This window comes from Sardina pilchardus, chromosome 4, assembly GCF_963854185.1.
Source record: "Sardina pilchardus chromosome 4, fSarPil1.1, whole genome shotgun sequence".
NCBI classification, from domain to species: Eukaryota; Metazoa; Chordata; class Actinopteri; order Clupeiformes; family Clupeidae; genus Sardina; species Sardina pilchardus.
Genome location: NC_084997.1, coordinates 10,366,218 through 10,385,692, shown reverse-complemented (window position 1 = coordinate 10,385,692; position 19,475 = coordinate 10,366,218). Strand labels below are relative to the sequence as shown.

The 19,475-nt window shown below is 43.9% G+C and overlaps 2 protein-coding genes across 6 annotated transcripts; both read right to left on the bottom strand.

Moving 5' to 3' along the window:
* Window positions 1–61: 61 nt before the first annotated feature.
* On the bottom strand, window positions 62–18,839 carry LOC134078272 (UDP-glucuronosyltransferase-like). Of its 5 annotated transcripts, none has more exons than XM_062534074.1 (5): window positions 17,955–18,839; window positions 1,416–1,547; window positions 1,122–1,209; window positions 758–977; window positions 62–655 (listed from the first exon to the last, which is right to left on the bottom strand). In XM_062534074.1, the coding sequence occupies exons 1-5, from the start codon at window positions 18,819–18,821 to the stop codon at window positions 361–363; spliced, it is 1,602 nt and encodes a 533-aa protein (XP_062390058.1). In that variant the 5' UTR covers window positions 18,822–18,839; the 3' UTR covers window positions 62–360. The 5 variants fall into 5 exon arrangements, with proteins under 5 accessions (XP_062390058.1, XP_062390057.1, XP_062390059.1 ...); XM_062534073.1 differs by lacking the exon at window positions 17,955–18,839 and adding an exon at window positions 14,465–15,367; XM_062534075.1 differs by lacking the exon at window positions 17,955–18,839 and adding an exon at window positions 6,547–7,432.
* Window positions 10,801–11,703, bottom strand: LOC134077892 (UDP-glucuronosyltransferase 1A1-like). The gene has a single exon (XM_062533531.1). The coding sequence runs from the start codon at window positions 11,698–11,700 to the stop codon at window positions 10,801–10,803; it is 900 nt and encodes a 299-aa protein (XP_062389515.1). The 5' UTR covers window positions 11,701–11,703.
* Window positions 18,840–19,475: the final 636 nt, after the last annotated feature.

Sequence of the window (19,475 nt, the reverse complement as noted above, 5' to 3'; positions counted from 1 at the left end):
GCAGTTTTTTGCAGTTACAGAGGATATTAGTCATACTTCCGTACAGCCAAGAACAACAGGCTTGTGGGTAATGTAGTCAATTTTTATTGTCTTCATACCAAGTTTTCTTCATATAGACTACTGCACAATCATCATACAGTATATAGAAGTAGTCTTCAATAAACACCCATTGTCAACAGCATTTATTGATTAGAAGAACCCCTCGGCCCCATACAACCAAACAGTAGCTACAGTAGAAATTCCCCATATTTTCACTGTCAAATATTTTCTCCAAACACGCCAGGCAATAATAAGGAGGTAGGCTGTGTTTTTTCCCTTTGCCAGTGCTATTCACCTTCACTCACAAATAAAACCCCTCAATTACTCTTTCTTGTTTTTGTTTTTGTTTGCTTTAGTCTTGTTTCCAGTGCACTTCTTCACACAGAACATGCAACTTTTAACTGCCACGAGAACCACAGTGAGCACAACGGTTGTTAGCAGTGCGATCACATCAAGACTGTGGTACTGGACCCAGTTCAGCTCGTGAGCAGCTGGGCGCAAGTGCTCCGCTCCTTTGTGCCTCATGACAAACTCGGTCCAGAAGACGGCCAGGTCAAGAGGTTCAATCGGACGATCCCTGTGCACGGCTGAAAGCTTCATCATATTTGCCTTGTAACTGGAGAATGAAGGAAACAGTACTCTGCATGAGTGTCATATTCACACTATCAAACAGAGAAATAAGATGTTTCTGGAAAGGCCATTGTGAAATGCACCATACCTCGTGTCATTGATGACTTTGTTGAGGGCTTCCAAAAGTTCGGGTGTGGTCACGCCGGCAATGGTCAAAGACTCAGCAACACCACGTGCAACCATGCGTTGCACATTGTCAGCTTGGTCACCAAACAGTGGGAGCATGACCATGGGCACTCCATTGTGTATACCCTCATAGATGCCATGAGATCCTCCATGTGTGATGAAAGCCTTGACCAAAGGGTGACCTGCGATCACAGACACAATACAGTCAATTAAACAAGCATTACTAGTAGAAATAGAACACTCGAAATAATCAAAGCTTTGCTTTAATTCTCATTTACATTTTTTTTTTCAGCTAACAGGCATTAACTAAAATGCATACAACAAACCTAGTAGATCATTTTGAGGCAACCACTTCATGAGTTTGACATTCTTTGGGGCATTTTCAGGCACAGGTCCAGTGTATCTCCACAAAACCTAAGGAGAAAGTAGCACTGAGTATGAGAAGAAGAGTAACCTTCCATTTAAATACATGTACAATACAAAGTATACTCTGTATGGAACAATTTGTTTGGAACAGTTTGATTGTATGTCTCTCTTCCATAAATAATATATTGACTTCCTCACGTTACTGGAGACAAAATATATTGAAGAGCCTTGAAGAATAAGAGCTTGTTGCTCACCCTCTGTGGAATCTGCCTAAATGCCTCAAAGAACACTTGGGCCTTGTCCTCTGGCATCTGGGACACCATAGAGCCCAGGGTGAAGACCACGAAGCCATGCGTACCAGATCCACTCACAAACTCCTCCACCTCCTGAAATGGAAACACAAAATGAATACTGCTCAGGAGGGAACCCTAGAATAGATCACAGGTTCCTTAAAAGGAAACAGAATGGCCCTTTGCAAGTGCACAAAATGGCCTAAACAAAGGCAATATGCAATAGATCATGTGCCCCTCTAGCACTCCAATATAGTGTATTAAGACAGCAGGACATGGAAAGCGTGAGCATTTGGTAATGCAAACATCTGATAGTAAAACAATGGGTTCTATTATAGTGATTGGAAACGCATGGTCAGAGACACAAAGTTTAAGGGTGGTAAACAGACACCGGGTGCATAGTTCAAAAGGTTTTGTTTCTTAATCAGTCATGGGTGTGTTTTGGGCTTAACATCCTTAAACAAATGATAGTGACATTTGTAATACCCTTTAACAACAAGCAGCGCAACTTCTACTGTTACTACTACAGCTGTGCAACGGTGCATTCGAACTCATAGGCAAAGTGAAACTAACTTCACAGTGGTCTCATAGTCAACGACAAAACAATTATTTAGCTTACTATTGCCTGACAAGGGGTTACCATTGAAAACAGCCTGAAAAAAGTAATACATGTTTGAATAAAAATCCTGAGGATATTTATCCTGCAGAGGAGTTGTTTGAGACTGGTTGCTAGGGCTGCTAACATCTTGTGACTGTGCAACTTCAGCTGTGCTTTATATGCACCTTTCGCTATAGACCAGGTTTTTCTTGGTCAGTGGCATAATGATTTTCAAATGGTGTAAGATAGCAATATTTAGATCATTGCTAGACCACACCTTGTGTCATTAATTGCCACTGCCCTGGGCGTACGTTTTAATAAAAATGGTGAAAAAAATCATCTCTTTATTACGTGTAAGATAAGAATATGCCTTGTGTCATGCTTTCCACTGGGTGTACGATAGGGCCTATAATGACTACAACCAGTCTGTTGCCGGAGTATAAGATGGACAGACAGATTTTGAAGGAAATTACGAGAAGCACATTCTGCAGCACATTCAGTACTGTAAACTCAGTAAACAGTGATCTGCTTTGTTTGACACTTTTGGATAAAAACAACCTACCGCAGGTAGAGGATTTGTCTTTGCGCAGTTAATTCCCCCTATGTGGATCAGGTTGGGCATAAGTGGCTTTGGATACTCGAAGGTAAAGTCGTACCGCAGCAGCCAGATAGCCCCGTGACCCAAAAGGTCCTTGTAGGTGATGTCTTTCTCCAGATACCTACTGGACAACTCGTCAAAACTGGCATAAAGCAAACGACAAAGGTATGACTCCATCACAGTCAAAATCATGTTCTTCACCCTCTGAGGGAAATTCATGACATCACTGTATCCTGACATGAAGCGAGGGACAAAGGACACTGGCGAGGGACACTGGGCCGCACTGTAGTCAAGGCCACAGGGCATGCCACGCAGGAAGTAGACCGCTGGCAGCGAGAACGCCTCTGCAATGATGGAGCCGCACGGCAGGAAGGGGTCTGTGAGCAGGAGCTCGAAGCCTTCGCTGCGGAGCTGCTGCATGAGTGGCTGGTCGTACAGCAGAGCCTCACAGCCCTTCACCTGCATGCTGGTGAAAGTGATCAGTCTCTGCACTGTGGCGAATATGTCGGAGAACTCGGGCTTCTTCTGGAACACCGCATCCTTGATGTTGTCAATGCTGCCGTCCAACTCTGCCTTGGTGTAAGGCACCTTGAAGGTTCTTGCCTGGTAGCTTTTAGATTCTCCAATGAGGATGCTGGTCTCGGGCACCAGCACCACTATTTCGTGTCCCCTCCGCGAGAGCTCATTCACCAGCACCTTCATGCTGAGCCAGTGGCTACCGTCCACAGGCATGACCAGCACTTTGCTTCCCACGGTCGGCCCCGGGCAGCAGAACCACAGCCAGGCCAGCAGCCCCAGAGCAGACACACAAAACCCTTTGGACATGATGATCAGAGGTGTAAAGCCAAGCTACATACTAACGTCCTCAAACCCAGCGGAGAGCTGAAGAGGGGCTTTGCAGAAGCCTATGAGTACAAGAGTAGCGCCCTTGTGGCCCTTGTTTGTCCTATAGATGAGAGGCTTGTGACTCAGCTTGCACGGGCAGGCTATTAACATGTTGTGCAAAGATCTCCCATCGCTGTGGTGTAAAGTCTACTTTATCATTTGAGTAGATAACGGAGCGGGTTAATTATTTGAGAATATGGAATCTGCCGCCGTGTGTTAACTCCTGTGTGCCTGACAGTTAATTACTGAGCGAGTGTTTTGTTTAACACATTTGATTCATTTTCTGCAAAATGCAAAAGGCAATTATGAGCAGCAATGCTTTCAATCTTCGTTGTACAAAAGTACAGTAAAATGCCTTAACCAAATTCAAACTAATCACACAACACCCAACCACCAACCAAACATACTGTACCTCCCACCCCACCCTTCTGAATACGTGTTGTAAATGACTGAGTAAGTGTTGGAAAAAACTGAAAAATCACCATAATCAGGGAGTATTTCTGTAACTCCATTGTGTTCTTCTTTCACAAACAAGGAAAGTTTTGCCAACAGTGCCATTGTTGGTGTTTTCAAAGTGAGACTCTAGGCTATTTAGTGCTCTTGTTTCAGAGAAAACTTTTACACATATCTAGTATACATGAAACTATGTATGCAATACATAATTTCAACACATTTTTCCATCATTGGATTAATTCCAACTCACCTGTGGCAGGGGTTTTAGCTTTTCTGCTTTCATCCCCCCAACCATGATCATGTTGGGCATCAGAGGCATGGGGAACTCAAAGGTGAAGTCAAAGCGCATGAGCCACAGCGCTGCATTGCTGGCCAGCTCCACAATGGATGTCTCTCTCTGCAGGACGTCTGAGGCCACTTTGTCTGCATGGATATGAAGACGACTGCAAGCAACAGGCTCCAGCAAGGCCCTCAGCAGGTTAACAGTCCTCTCCCACAAGTTCATGCGATTGCTGAAGTGTGTGTAGTGCAGTGGCACGTATGAAACAGGACTAGGACATCGTGTGGATATCATTTCAAGGGGACAAGGGTAAGAACCAGGCATGTAGACGGTGGGAATGTCCAGGTAAGCTCCAGCGATGACTCCTACAGGCCAAAACGGGTCCGTGAGGAGAGCATCAAAGTCATAATCCCGTAGGGTCTGCATCAGCTCCTTGTTATGCAGCATGCTTTCGCAGGATAACATGGTGATATTACTCAGCATGACCACAGTATTCCAATAGTTATTTAACCGTGCCACAGTTGTGGAGACATCAGTGGTCATTAAATGGATCAGATTTTTGTGAAGGTCCTTCATCATACTCTCCTTGGTAAATGGTACAGGAAAGGTGAGGGTGGTGGTGTGCTCTGAGGGGCCCATGCTAAGACTGGCCTCTGGGATCACGACCACCACCTGGTTGCCTCTCCTCCCCAGTTCCTCCACCAGGGGCTTCATGCCAGTCCAGTGGCTGCCATCTGCTGGTATCACCAACAGTTTCCCACCCTGAGCAGAACCCACGCAGAAGAGAGCTATCAGCAGCCCAGTGAAAGCCCTCCGCACAAGTATCTGGGCATCAGCCATGGAGAAGTTCCCAATGACTCAAAACAGAGTGCGCTTACTTTTCAGTCAGCTGGACTTTGTATCTTTTCTGATTAATCATCACACAACAGTGATGACAGGCAAATAGGTCAACCAGCTGAAGTCAGAATAAAGGATGTTCAGTAACATCCCTAAAAAGCATATCAATGTAATTATCACCCCGTTTCCAAAAAGCACTCTGTGTAATGTAAATAAAAACAGAATGTGATGATATACAAATAACTTAACAAAAACAGCACATGAAATGTTACAAATGTAACAAAACTATTTTATGAAAAATAAAGGCTTATTTTGACTGTAAGGGGGGACTATTCACTCATTGTAGAATGCGTAATTTAAGAGAACACTGGAGTAGTGTGGACAAGAGACACAAACCAAACAAAAGTCTTTCCGATTCAAACAAAAACGGAATAGTGTGGATGTAATCTAACTTGGAATTGGGGGAATGGTGTGCCTTCCCAGCCATAACCTACCAATCTATGGAGAACCAGCCTTCTCCTGACCCGGAGAATCAAGAGGTACAATGTGCAATAGTCTAGTGTATGAAATCGTGTACTATTACCTCTATTATCTTGCCACTTGACATGGCATTTCAGAGATTATCTTTAGAAACAAATGGGGGAGAGGTACCAGCCAAGAGTGGTATTTACGACACTTGTGTAAAATACAAATACTTTTCCACTGTTGGGGGAGCCTAGTAACAAAAAATGCATAGGACTGTTTTAAATTTGAGACCAACAACACATCTCAAAAAAGTTGGGACGTAGGCAACAAAAGGCTGGAAAAGTTGTGTAATGCTTGAGAAAACATAAATTTCACACGTGATTAGGTTAACTGGCAATATGATTGGGTATAAAAAGCGCATCCCAGAGAGGCGGTGGTGCTCATCGCTATGAGCCCAACTGGCCCAATCCCAAAGTCCAGACTCACAGACTTTCCTGCACGTTCTCACAAAATTTCTAAGGGCTTGGGACTGTCCAAATGTCACTCTTCCAAGGGCGTGAGGGTTTGAGTACACACTTACTGAGCACTTTCCACGAGTCTGCATCAATGCAGACTTCACCAAAGGGAATTACTCACAGTTCAAAGCATTGTGACGTTTACCGCGAAGACCATAGGGAAATCCAGAAGTTACAAAAGTAAACAACAGCGCAACACACGTGTGTTGGGCAAGTGTCAGCAACGTCTTTGTTATCAAACATTGCTATGTGATCTTGTATAGTGCTGTCCCAATCCTATTTATACCTATTTGAGCCTGGGATTCAGAAACTACAACAATATAAGTTCCTCAATATTAATTTGTGAAAAATTTCACCATCTATCATGCATTTATAATGCATATCATACACTATAATATTCAATTATAGTGTATGATAATAAATCTACAGTCTAAGTTTGTATCACCAGACCAAATCCAACTCACCTGTGGCAAGGGTTTTGGTTTTGCAACCTTCATCCCACCAATCATGATCATGTTGGGCATCAAAGGCATGGGGAACTCAAAGGTAAAGCTTGAACGAACAAGCCACAGAGCTGCATTGCTGGCCAGCTCCACAATTGATGTGTCTCTCTGCAGGAAGTCTGAAGCCATCTTATCTGCGTAAATGTAAAGACGACTGCAAGCTGCAGGCATCAGTAGAGACCTCAACAGGTTAACAGTCCTCTCCCACAAGTTCATGTGATTGCTTAAGTGTGTGTAGCGCAATGGCAAGTATGAAACCGGACTAGGACATCGTGTGGCGATAATGTCAAGGGGACAAGGGAGATTTACTTGCACGTATATAGAGGGAATGTCCAGATAAGCTCCCGTGATGATTCCAACAGGCCAAAACGGGTCCGTGAGGAGAGCATCAAAGTCATAATCCCGTAGGGTCTGCATCAGCTCCTTGTTGTACAGCATGCTTTCACAGGTTATCACGGTGTAATTACTCAGCATGACCATGGTATTCCAATAGGTCTTTAACCTTGCCACTGTGGAGGACACATCAGCTGTCATTAAATGGTTCAGTTCTTGTTGAAGGTCCCCTGTCATACTCTCCTTGGTGTATGGTACAGGAAAAGTGAGGGTGGTGGTGTGCTCTGAGGGGCCCATACTAAGACTGGCCTCTGGGATCACGACCACCACCTGGTTGCCTCTCCTCCCCAGTTCCTCCACCAGGGGCTTCATGCCAGTCCAGTGGCTGCCATCTACTGGTATCACCAACAGTTTCCCACCCTGAGCAGAACCTACACAGAAGAAAGCTATCAGCAGCCCAGAGAAGACTCTCCAGGTGGAACAGAGCGCAGCCATGGAGAGCTCTGCACTGTGCAGGTGTGGCTGGGCAAAAAGAAGTGTTCTCTAGTGTAGAGACTCACAGTGACTCAATAGTTTACCGTGAGGTGTCTTTACTTTTCAGTGGGCGGGACTGGGTGTCTCCTCAGGTTAATCATGAGGGAAGAAACATGAAAAAAGTGGTCTGGACCAGGTCTGATTCAATGCTTTACAACTGAACTTTTAGAAAAATGAAACGTTGCATTTAGATAGAGATTCTTCCTCTGCATATCAGCATATTCCTTGTGACCAAATTCAGGTCTAGAAGTTATGCTCTGTGTCATTTATTATTTATTTTAAATGTAGGCTTTGGTCATTTCCAACTAATTATAGTAATTCTAATAATACTCCATTTTGTGTTTTGTTTATATTATGTTAGAATATGATAACTAGTACTAGGACAATCCGTTCTCTGTACAAATGTTGTGCCACCTACTGAAGTGCTGGTTAGACATTCATTTATGATTGATGAGTAACCACCTGAAAAATACCTTCTCTCTAACCATGTACAGTAAACAATCAAATAAAGTCACTGAGAGGCTAAGTGAGGGAGGTCCTTGATGTATTTTGGTCAATTTATGGTCTAAAATCCAGATAAAAAAACATCCATCTAAGCAGCATAGCATAATATGGCAATGGCCAGGGCAGATTTTAAGTACTTGTGAAATGTGCAAAGATGCAATAAAGTGTGTTGTTCTTGCTCCCAGTCACTCAGGAGTTTACTCACTGTGAGGTGTGTTTACTTTACTTTGGGCTGGATTTATCTTAATCTTTTCAGATTAATTATCAGATGACAAAGGTGTAAGACAGTGGTGGAAGAATGGTCTGTACCAAGCATGAGCAAAGGCTGTTTGATCTACATGATTACATTATCCGCTATGCTGGAGTGGAATTCAGTCATCTAGTCTCCTGCATATGACCGCAGGGTAAAAGTTAATGGTGAGAGTTGGAGGCTATTGTAAGCAATGCCATACAGTTTCTCAGAGGTGCGGAAGTTATAATGACTACACCTTTATTGTCTCATGATAGTGAGCCATTTATGTGTGTCCAGGGCTCTTATTCTGCCAAAACATGGGCATAGGAATGTCAAATCCAGCAGGGAATGGAAGTCCCGTGTCAAGCTCATTTATGCAATTCTAAGCGATTACTAACAGAATACTTTTTGTGACATTTGCCGAATATCTCCTCACAATCCAGAAACAAAGAGAGTCAAGTGAGTCCGTCTCTCAAACCATAACAAAACGCTTAGTGGAATGTCTTCGTGAGCACTAAAAGAAAGGATTGTGTCTAGTGTGTGTGTTTTACTTGGTGTTTGGTTCAGATGTAATATAAGTTGCTTTGGACAAAAGTGTCTTTAAGAAACGTGACTCCATCCAACATCACTAACAGCCCCTTTAATTTAATTTTACTTTCACCAGGATAATAATGGTTGATGCTGAGTTTTGGAGATGGTGTTTGTCATTCATTGTAGATATGTGCAATTCTGATGTAAAGATCTGACAAGTCAATAAACAATTATAAGAATTAGCCTACAGATACAGAAGGCTACATGGCTGCAATGGGAATCTATGATTCTTCTAAAGCAGGAGATACACCAACCCGACGGTTGGACGTCTGGAAGAGTTGGATGGGGTTGGGAAGAAATTAGTCTGGTGTGTCCCAGTTCGTCGGAGGTGGTCAGGAGACTTTTTTCCCGTCGGGATCTCGTCGGGAGACTTCGAGCTAAGCTTCAGCGTCGGGGTGTTGGGCGTTGGGGTACTCTGATTGGTTGTGCGTCTTGGTTGCAAAACGAAATGGCTTGCTTTGTTCGCTAGTCTAGCACTTGATAGTTTTGCTACTACTAGCCTACTACTACAAGTAGATATCATGCAGGATTCGCGGAACCAATTGCCACTAGTTTTCAGACTTCTCTGATTAACCAATAAGAAGATATAAATATAATTATATAGTGTGTATTATTTTATTGCCATTGCTTGTGTGTGAGGCCAACAAAACACTCCCTTGGGCACGGAATAAATAACTTTTCGCCTGTTAACCTAGCTAGCTTGCTAGCTAATATTAGCACAGTAAACGAAAAGTGAATGGGAAATAACACACGTTCAGAAACTTAGTTTTAGCAAAAATATGTTAGGAAGGTCTATCAAAATGGGTTTGAAACTTACATCGCTGTAGGGCTAATGGTTAGTTTTTAAACAAAGTCCTCTGCTACCTAGATGTTAGGGCTCAACCAATCAGATTGGTAATTGAGATCGACGGCCACTGGCCGACTCTACATGTCAAGTCGGCCAAAGCTGGCCAAAATTAGCCCCGACACCGCCGACGACTGGCGACAGCACGGGACACATCAAACAGACTCGAGTCCACGACCGCACCCGACTGCCCGACGGCCGATTATCGGGTTGGTGTGTTCAGGCCTTTTTCATAGTCATAAAATCGCTTAGAAATCATTGTTTTGCTTGACTGACCAGTTTTATCGAAAACAATAACATTTCCTCCCGCCCCCAGTGTGCCTATCCGCTATTACAACCTTGCAGTTTGTTCAGGAGACGATCGTTCCCTGTTTACATCTAAGGCTGAGACGCATAGAGAACAAGAAGAACCACGCTTGCAATTTATATATTTATATATAGCCTATACATGTATAAATATACACGCTAAAGCTGTCAGGGAAGCGCTGCAGAGAAATATGCAAGCATAAAACGAGCGAAAATGAAAAACGAAACCGAAACTTAAGATGAAATCGCCAATCCTGCATAGTTTCTCTTTAAGAGCCATAGGCAATTTTCTGACCGACCTGGGGAGATGGGAGCCGACTGATCAGTCCGACTACTTTTCTGCTGACGGTCAGCCGTCGGGTTTGGTCTTATGACGCACAAGGGTGCTTCATAAGGATGGGAGGGTGCTCGGTGGCAGTGGCGGAGGGGCATGAGAGTTGTATATTATTCAAAATTCAATCTGCCAGACTTGTCAACTGCAGCAGCTTTATAATGCATGTGACCAGACGGACCTGCAGAGCAAATCCCAAATTTGCCAAAGGTTCGTATGAGTATTCCTTGGCTAATTCTGATTAGCATAGATACTGAAGACTTGACCAATCAAAAGCACAGAATTTTGACAATGGGCCAAATCATTTTTGAGATACCCGGAAACATATTACAGCGCCACCTTGAGGCCAATGTTTGTAATGTATTTTACCTTTATAGGAAATTAAGTTTCCATCCCACCTGACAATAATGATGCCTTTTGACCGGTTGCTTTAAACTTTTAGAGACACTTTTAGCCCTTTTAGCCTAAATACTGATGAGAGCAAAACTAAAAGGAAGGCCTATTCCAGCAGCTACACAGTTTGGACCCCTAATCATTGATCTAATCAAAATGAACTAAAAACAGCAAACACACCTGTGGCAGAGGGTTAGACTTTCCAGCTTTCATCCCCCCAACCATGATCATGTTGGGCATCAGAGGCATGGGGAACTCAAAGGTGAAGCCATAATCCAAGAGCCACAGCGCTGCATTGCTGGCCAGCTCCACAATGGATGTCTCTCTCTGCAGGAAGTCTGAGGCCACCTTATCTGCATGATGGTAAAAACGACTGCAGGCTGCAGGCTCCAGCCAGGACCTCAGCAGGTTAACAGTCCTCTCCCACAAATTCATGCGATTGCTATAGTGTGTGAAACGGCGTGGCAAGTATGAAACAGGACTAGGACACCGTGTGGAGACAATTTCAAGGGGACAAGGGTAAAAACCATGCATGTAGATGGAGGGAATGTCCAGATAAGCTCCAGTGATCATTCCTGCAGGTGAAAACCCGTCTGTGAGGAGAGCATCAAAGTCATAATCCTGCAAAGTCCGCATCAGCTCCTTGTTGTACAGCATGATTTCACAAGTCATCACGGTGTAATTACTCAGCATGGCCAGGGACTTCCAGTAATGCTGTAACTTTGCCACAGAGGTTGAGATGTCCATGCTCATGAATTTATCCAGGTTTTGTCCAACAGTGTCCTTCATTTTCTCCTTGGTAAATGGTACGGGATAGGTGAGGGTGGTGGTGTGCTCTGAGGGGCCCATGCTAAGACTGGCCTCTGGGATCACGACCACCACCTGGTTGCCTCTCCTCCCCAGTTCCTCCACCAGGGGCTTCATGCCAGTCCAGTGGCTGCCATCTGCTGGTATCACTAACAGTTTCCCACCCTGAGCAGAACCCACGCAGAAGAGAGCTATCAGCAGCCCGAAGAAAGCCCTGATGGATGTCTGTGCAGCAGCCATGGAGAAATCTGAACAATGTGCAGATCAGGGTGTGTTTCTGTATTTACCATTGGGGAGGCTTACATGGTCTGTGAAAGGGGTGTGTTTAAATACTGAAAGAAAATGTAAGGCCAGCCTTTTTACATTCCTTTGAAGCAGATAAGGACTGAATGCCTTTTGTTGCTAATTTCAATCTGTGTGAGCCTTTGATTGCCACTATTGTCTTAGCTGGTCAGGCACCCTACAAAGTCTCCCGTAGTTGCCTGTCCTTTCCATATACAGTGGAGAGGGTCACCTATGAAATCTCTGTAAATGTATCTGTGAATGTAATACATTCATTTCTGGTCTTGAATTAATACTTGTATTGCAGGCAACAGTTTGGTCATGGTTTCACTGCAATCTGATGTATTTGTACATAGTCGTAGAATAAGAACCACACTGGAGAACTTTAGGTGATTGACACACCCACACCACACCCACAGTCGGGGATGATGAAGGATAAAGGTTGAGATTTTTCTCACCTCGCTCTCTTCTATTCATTCTCTTCTCTTTATTTCTTTATGGTTTGTTAGGAAAAATAGGAAAATACTTTTGTATTTTTTCCCCTTACAACCGGTTCAGTTAAAAAGTCAAGTTGAGGCATCTTTGTGTACATGCCTATACCTTGAGAAATACATTACAGTAGTGGAATAGAGCAGTAGTTAATCCTGTGCACACTATCAGCCCACGTGAAGATTGATTGTAGTCCAGCCCTTTCTGGCACTGACTCAAGCTCTTACTAGTTCAGAGGTGAGAGGAAAGAAGCTCTTCTCACAATCTAAACAAGTATGATCAGGATGACATAGCACTTTTAAAAGAATGTGAAGTACCTTTGAAAATCTTTGATCTTTGATTGATAGAAAAATGATTAAAGTTAAAAACAAAGTTAATCAACAGGGCTATGTCACTTCATCCATTAAGAAACTATGGGATACGAAAGATGTGAAAAAATCTATTGATATCTTTCTGAGATCTACATGGTGTTAAAACTAATTTCTTATGAATACATGTAACACCCATATGTTCATGCAACACAACTTAACCTGATGCTGTGTAACAGTTTTTTTATCTGATAGATATGATAGAAAAGAAGTCTAGGTTGTGCATATCATCTGGCATCAGGTTACTTGTGTTTTTGTTCACACAACCACTTTACTTGGGCATAGTCACATCTGACATTTGGACAAACATACTTATTCATGGATTCCTCTTTGTGGAGATGTTATGGATTCATGTATTATTCAAAAAGTGTCCACAAAACTATCTGTTTTATATTTTGTATTCCAATAAGTAACCACATTTTGCTTTGATGACAGCTTTGCACAACTGTGGTATTCTCTCAGCCAATGATAGACTGGAATGGTTTCCCAACAGTCTTGAAGGAGCTCATATGTTAAGCACTTGTTGGGACATGGAACCTGATGCTACTCATAGTGACCTAAAAGATCCTGGGAGCGAGTTATTTGTCGCACTGTATGGGCAGAAGAAGGCCAAGTCGATGAACAATACTCGCTACCAGATTTACGGTTGCAGCAAAAAGCCTCCTGAACTTAAAAAGCTTCCTACAACTGATGCCAACCTGATGCAGCACATACTGTGTGCTCATCTTCAGGTCATATTGTGGAAGGCTGCAGGTCAGAGAGAGCCTTCTGCGGAGGCCAGAGTTTGGGTGGGGGTTTGCTAGTGATTCATTTCCGCTATTGCCATCCAGGCAGTGGCTCAAGTAAATACTTGATGTAACCAGCTGTAGCCGTAGCATATTGAAAGCTATGCATTTGAAGCATTGAAAGTGCAACTTTCGGCATAAATTTCATCCATTAGGCCTATAGATGGCATTTCTGCAATAAAACTTTAGGGTACTCAACATTTCTGGGTTCAAGAGATTACGACTGACTACCTGAGCTTCTGTATGGACGTTGTTGTTCCCACAAGAACTGTGCGCTGCTTTCCAAACAACAAGCCTTGGATAACCAGCAATGTCAAGACCCTTCTAAATAGGAAAAAGATGGCTTTCAAAGAGGGGAACCAGGCAGAACTGAGGCAAGTACAGGGGGAACTCCAAGTCAGGCTGAAAGAGGCCAAGGAGGATTACAGGAAGAAGGTGAAACAGAAGCTGCAGGAGAACAATATGAAGGAGGTCTGGGATGGAATGAAGACCATCACTGGCCTGAGGAAAAGTAGCAGCTCTGTGGAGGGGGATCTGGACAGGGCGAACCAGTTAAACCACTTTTACAACAGGTTTGACTGCCCTTCAATGGACGTTGGATTCAATGGATAAAGTATCTATCTATCTATCTATCTATCTATTATTATGCTGCCCAGACACTTTTAGAACTTTTAGTCTAAATTATGACAACAAAACCAGCAGCAGCTACACAGCTTGGACCCCTAATTATGAATCTACTCAAAATAAAACAGCTAACGCACCTGTGGCAGGGGGTTCGGCTTTCCTGCTTTCATCCCACCAACCATGATCATGTTGGGCATCAGAGGCATGGGGAACTCAAAGGTGAAATCTAAGCGTATGAGCCACAGCGCTGCATTGCTGGCCAGCTCCACAATGGATGTGTTCCTCTGCAGGACGTCTTAGGCTTTTGGCCAGATGGTTTATGCTGCCCAGACTTTTTTTTTAGCTCTTTTAGCCTAAATACTGATGAGAGCAAAACCAAAAGGTATTCCGGCAGCTACACAGCTTGGACCCCTAATCACTAATCTACTCAAAATTAACTAAAAACAGAAAACTCACCTGTGGCAGGGGAGTCGACTTCCCTGGTTTTAACCCCCCAATCATGATCATGTTGGGCATCAAAGGCATGGGGAACTCAAACGAGAAGTCAGAATAAAGAAGCCACAGTGCTGCATTGTCCACCAGCTCCACAATGGATGTCTCTCTCTGCAGGACGTCTGAGGCCACCTGATCAGCGTAAATGTAAAGACGACTGCAGGCTGCAGGCTCCAGTAAGGACCTCAGCAGGTTAACAGTCCTCTGCCACAAGTTCATGCGATTGCTGAAGTGTGTGAAGCGGCGTGGCAAGTATGAAAGAGGTCTAGGACACCGTGTGGCGATAACATCAAGAGGACAAGGTATAGCACCAGTCATGTAGATGGTGGGAATGTCCAGATAAGCTCCAGCAATGATTCCTGTAGGCCAAAACGGGTCCGTGAGGAGAGCATCAAAGTCATAATCCCGTAGGGTCTGCATCAGCTCCTTGTTATGCAGCATGCTTTCACAAGTCAGCATGGTGTAATTACTCAGCTTAACCATGGTCATCCAATAATGCAGTAACTTTGCCGCAGAGGTTGAGATGTCGATGTTCATCATTTTCCCCAGGTTTTTCCCCATGGTCTCCTTCAAACTCTCCTTGGTAAATGGTACAGGAAAGGTGAGGGTGGTGGTGTGCTCTGAGGGGCCCATGCTATGACTGGCCTCTGGGATCACGACCACCACCTGGTTGCCTCTCCTCCCCAGTTCCTCCACCAGGGGCTTCATGCCAGTCCAGTGGCTGCCATCTACTGGTATCACTAACAGTTTCCCACCCTGAGCAGAACCCACACAGAAGAGAGCAATCAGCAGCCCAGAGAAGGCTCTCCTGCTGGAACACAGTGCAGCCATGGAGAGGTCTGACTCTGAATTATGTGCAGATCAGGCGGGGTGAGATTCTGTGTTTACCTTTGAAGAGGCGTAGATTGTCTGTGAAATGGGTGTGTTCAGAATGAAGAAAGACACGTAAAAAAAATAGGAGATATGCAGAAACACGTCTGAGGGCTTGAGGGTGGAGATGGTCGAGTCGAGAATATGAGATGGACCTATTCTATATATCAAACGTCAAACACCTATCCTCTCACTCTCCATGCAACAAATCTAACTTGAATGTCCCCTTAGTACCGTCCTCACCATAACATAGTATTAGTAACTTATTAACTTTGAACGAGAGGGTGTGCGAGAGAGAGAGAGAGAGAGAGAGAGAGAGAGAAGAGAGAGTCAGTTCAAGGGTCATGTCATTGTTTGCTTATTTGCCATAATTAAGTTACATGGAAATCATAAAGGCACCAAGGACAATGGGGAAGTGGAATTATGCTGTTCTCCTCTTGTCTCGTAGGCTGAAAGTTCAGGTTTGTTTTCAGTCTGCCCTGCACCCAGGTCAGATAGCAGACCGCTGGTGGCATGCAGCCGGCAGTGTGCCAATTGAGGTCCGCCGTTGGACCACCATGTTTTTTAATTCAACTCGTCATGAATATTAAAAAAAGACATGGCATGTTATTAAAATTATGGATGTACAGTGCTGGCCTATACTTACTCTGCCTTCGTAGAATCGAATTAGTGAGTCTTCAATGATTCATTCTACTTAAGCTTACCATGATGAACCATGATGATTCTTTTTCGTGTGTGTGTGTGTGTGGGGGGGGCTCTTTATGTTCTACAGTGTAGAGAGACAGGAAGTGAATGGGAGAGAGAGTAGGGGTAGGATCTGTAAAGGACCACGGGGTGGGAATTGAACCCGAGTCACCGGTGTATGGTGCACGTGACCCAGCCAGTTGCACCACAGGCCTCTTCTTGCTACTTTAAAAGGTGGCATAGGCTATATAGTACATTTCTAAGAGCAAACAGAACTGTCAAGATAGCAACAGCATTCATTTCCATCCCTTTATTGTGAAAATATATTGTCCATAATATTCAATCAATGTGATGAAATGCATGAAATAAGGCTAGAGTTGTTGGATAAATGTATCAAAAGTGATCAGCAGGGGCAGGCAAAATGAGAATTGTGAGAACCGTTTAGATTCTAAGAGCTGTACACTCTACTGTACGTCCCTGGTGTGAAAATCTGTGTATGCCTATACCTTGAGAAATACTTGTATATGCTTCACTCTTCTGAAGGTGAAGGTTTTGCATCATTTCTGAAGCCTCTGACACATGTGTCAACCATCTTGAAATGCTAGGTCATATTCAAGACTCTTATCGCCAGTGCTTCCATGTTGGTGGAATGAGTTGCCTTGTACTCTCCATTCTTGGGATAATTTTGGATCTTTCAAGAGGGATCTAAAGGCATTTCATTCAACTATTGATTGAATTGACATCGTTGTTTATTATTGCTACTCCCCCTAATGTAGTCTCACCAAATTTTAGAATTTCACTGTTAAATTAATTATTGTATTGTTTTTATCTGTAGGCCTATGTCGCTTTGGACAAAAGTGTCTGCCAAATCCCATAACCGTAACCTTAACATTGCAGTGGAGCAGAGCAAAAGTAGTTGATCCTGTGTGCACACTATCAGCCCCCGTGAAGATTGATTGTAGTCCAGCCCTTTCTGGCACTGACTCAAGCTCTTACTAGTTCAGAGGTGAGAGGAAAGAAGCTCTTCTCACGATCTAAACAAGTATGTATGTTCAGAGTGACAAAGCACTTTTAAAAGAATGTGAAGTACCTTTGAAAATCTTTGATCGTTGATTGATAGAAAAATGGTAAAAGTTCAAAACAAAGTTACTCAACAGGACTATGTTACGTCATCCATTCAGAAACTATTGGGCTACATGTCAAAAAATCTATTAATCTCATGGTGCTGAAACTCATAACACTCATGCCATGTTCATGCAACATGACTTAACCTGACATCTATTAAAACCAGTGATGGCCCGATACCGATACTGGCCGATACTGGGCCCATAAACTCCCCGATACACCCACCGATACTACTTAATAACAGTTTCCCCTAATCATAGTAGCTTAGCTGCCGCTCTTAAGAAACAGCCGCTACACTTTCATGAAGCCTACTCACAACGCTTATTTCAGTCTTGCAGTTGAAAAACATACAACTAGGTAGATTCATGTATCTGCCTTGACATGCTAATAATCTCACATGTATGGTTTTCCGTTTAAACTATAGCACCTATATTAACTATGCATGTGGCATGCACTTAGTTGAGTGTAGCCTATTTGTTGTTGTGCGTCGCTGGTGTGTTAGTGTAGCATCTCTTACAAAAGTGAAATGTTTGCAGCAGATTTGCAGCAAGCTTGTGGGTGATTTATATGGGAAACAAATGAGTTCACTTGAAAATATTGCCAGAAGTTTGCCCATGTTGGCCGCTAGAGGCAAACTTCCAGCAAACTTCTGGAAACAATGACTTTTACCAGAACTTTGCCACTATTGGCAAATGTGTCCCGGGAACTTCTGGTGATGAACCTAATTTGTGAGCTTGGACCCCTAATCAAAATAAACTCAAAGCAACAAACTCACCTGTGGCAGGGGTTTTGACTTTCCTCCTTTAATTCCCCCAACCATGATCATGTTGGGCATCAGAGGCATGGGGAACTCAAAGGTGAAGTCAAAGCGAATGAGCCACAGCGCTGCATTGTCCACCAGCTCCACAATGGATGTCTCTCTCTGCAGGACGTCTGAGGCCACCTGATCTGCATAAATGTAAAGACGACTGCAGGCTGCAGGCTCCAGTAAGGACCTCAGCAGGTTCACAGTCCTCTGCCACAAGTTCATGCGATTGCTGAAGTGTGTGAAGCGGCGTGGCAAGTATGAAACAGGACTAGGACACCGTGTGCCAATAATGTCAAGGGGACAAGGTAAAGGACCGTTCATGTAGATGGTGGGAATGTCCAGATAAGCTCCAGCGATGATTCCTACAGGCCAAAACGGGTCCGTGAGGAGAGCATCAAAGTCATAATCCCGTAGGGTCTGCATCAGCTCCTTGTTGTACAGCATGCTTTCACAGGTTATCATGGTGTAGTTACTCAGCATGGCCATGGTATTCCAGTAATTCTGTAACTTTGCCACAGAGGTTGAGACATCCATTCTCATGAATCTATCCAGGTTTTTTCCCAGGTTCTCCTTCATGCTCTCCTTGGTGTATGGTACAGGAAAAGTGAGGGTGGTGGTGTGCTCTGAGGGGCCCATGCTAAGACTGGCCTCTGGGATCACGACCACCACCTGGTTGCCTCTCCTCCCCAGTTCCTCCACCAGGGGCTTCATGCCAGTCCAGTGGCTGCCATCTACTGGTATCACCAACAGTTTCCCACCCTGAGCAGAACCCACGCAGAAGAGAGCAATCAGCAGCCCAGAGAAGGCTCTCCTGCTGGAACACAGTGCAGCCATGGAGAGGTCTGAATAATGTGCAGGCGGGGTTGGATTATGTACAGTATTTACCTCTGGCGAGTCTGTGAAATGGGTGTGTTCAGATGTAGAAAGTCAGGATCACTTAAAAAGGGAGGAGATATGTAGAAACACGTGGGTCTGAGAGTTGAGACAACCTCCACACACCCAACACACATGCACAAACACATACAAAGGACATACGTTACTGTTCGCTGCCTTGTTTCTCATGCTCTTGCCTTTTGTGAATAGTGAATATGGGGGGGTGATGACTCATGGGCTTAAAGGGATATTCCGCCATTTTTGGAAATACGCTCATTTTCCACCTCCCCTCGAGCAAAACAATCGATATTTACCTTGTTCCCGTTCATCCAGCCATTCTGTGAGTCTGGCGATACAACTTTTAGCTTCAGCCTAGCATAGATCACTGAATCGGATTAGACCATTAGCTTCTTGCCTGCTAGCTTCATGTTTAAAAGTGACTACGATTTCTGGTAATTTTCCCATTTAAAACGTGTCTCCTCTCAAGTTAGAAAGTGCAATAAGACCAACTGAAAATGAAACCTGGCGTTTTTCTAGGCTGATTTGACATGGAACTACACTCTCATCTGGCGTAATAATCAAGGCAACTTGCAAACGTACCATAGGCGCAGTGAT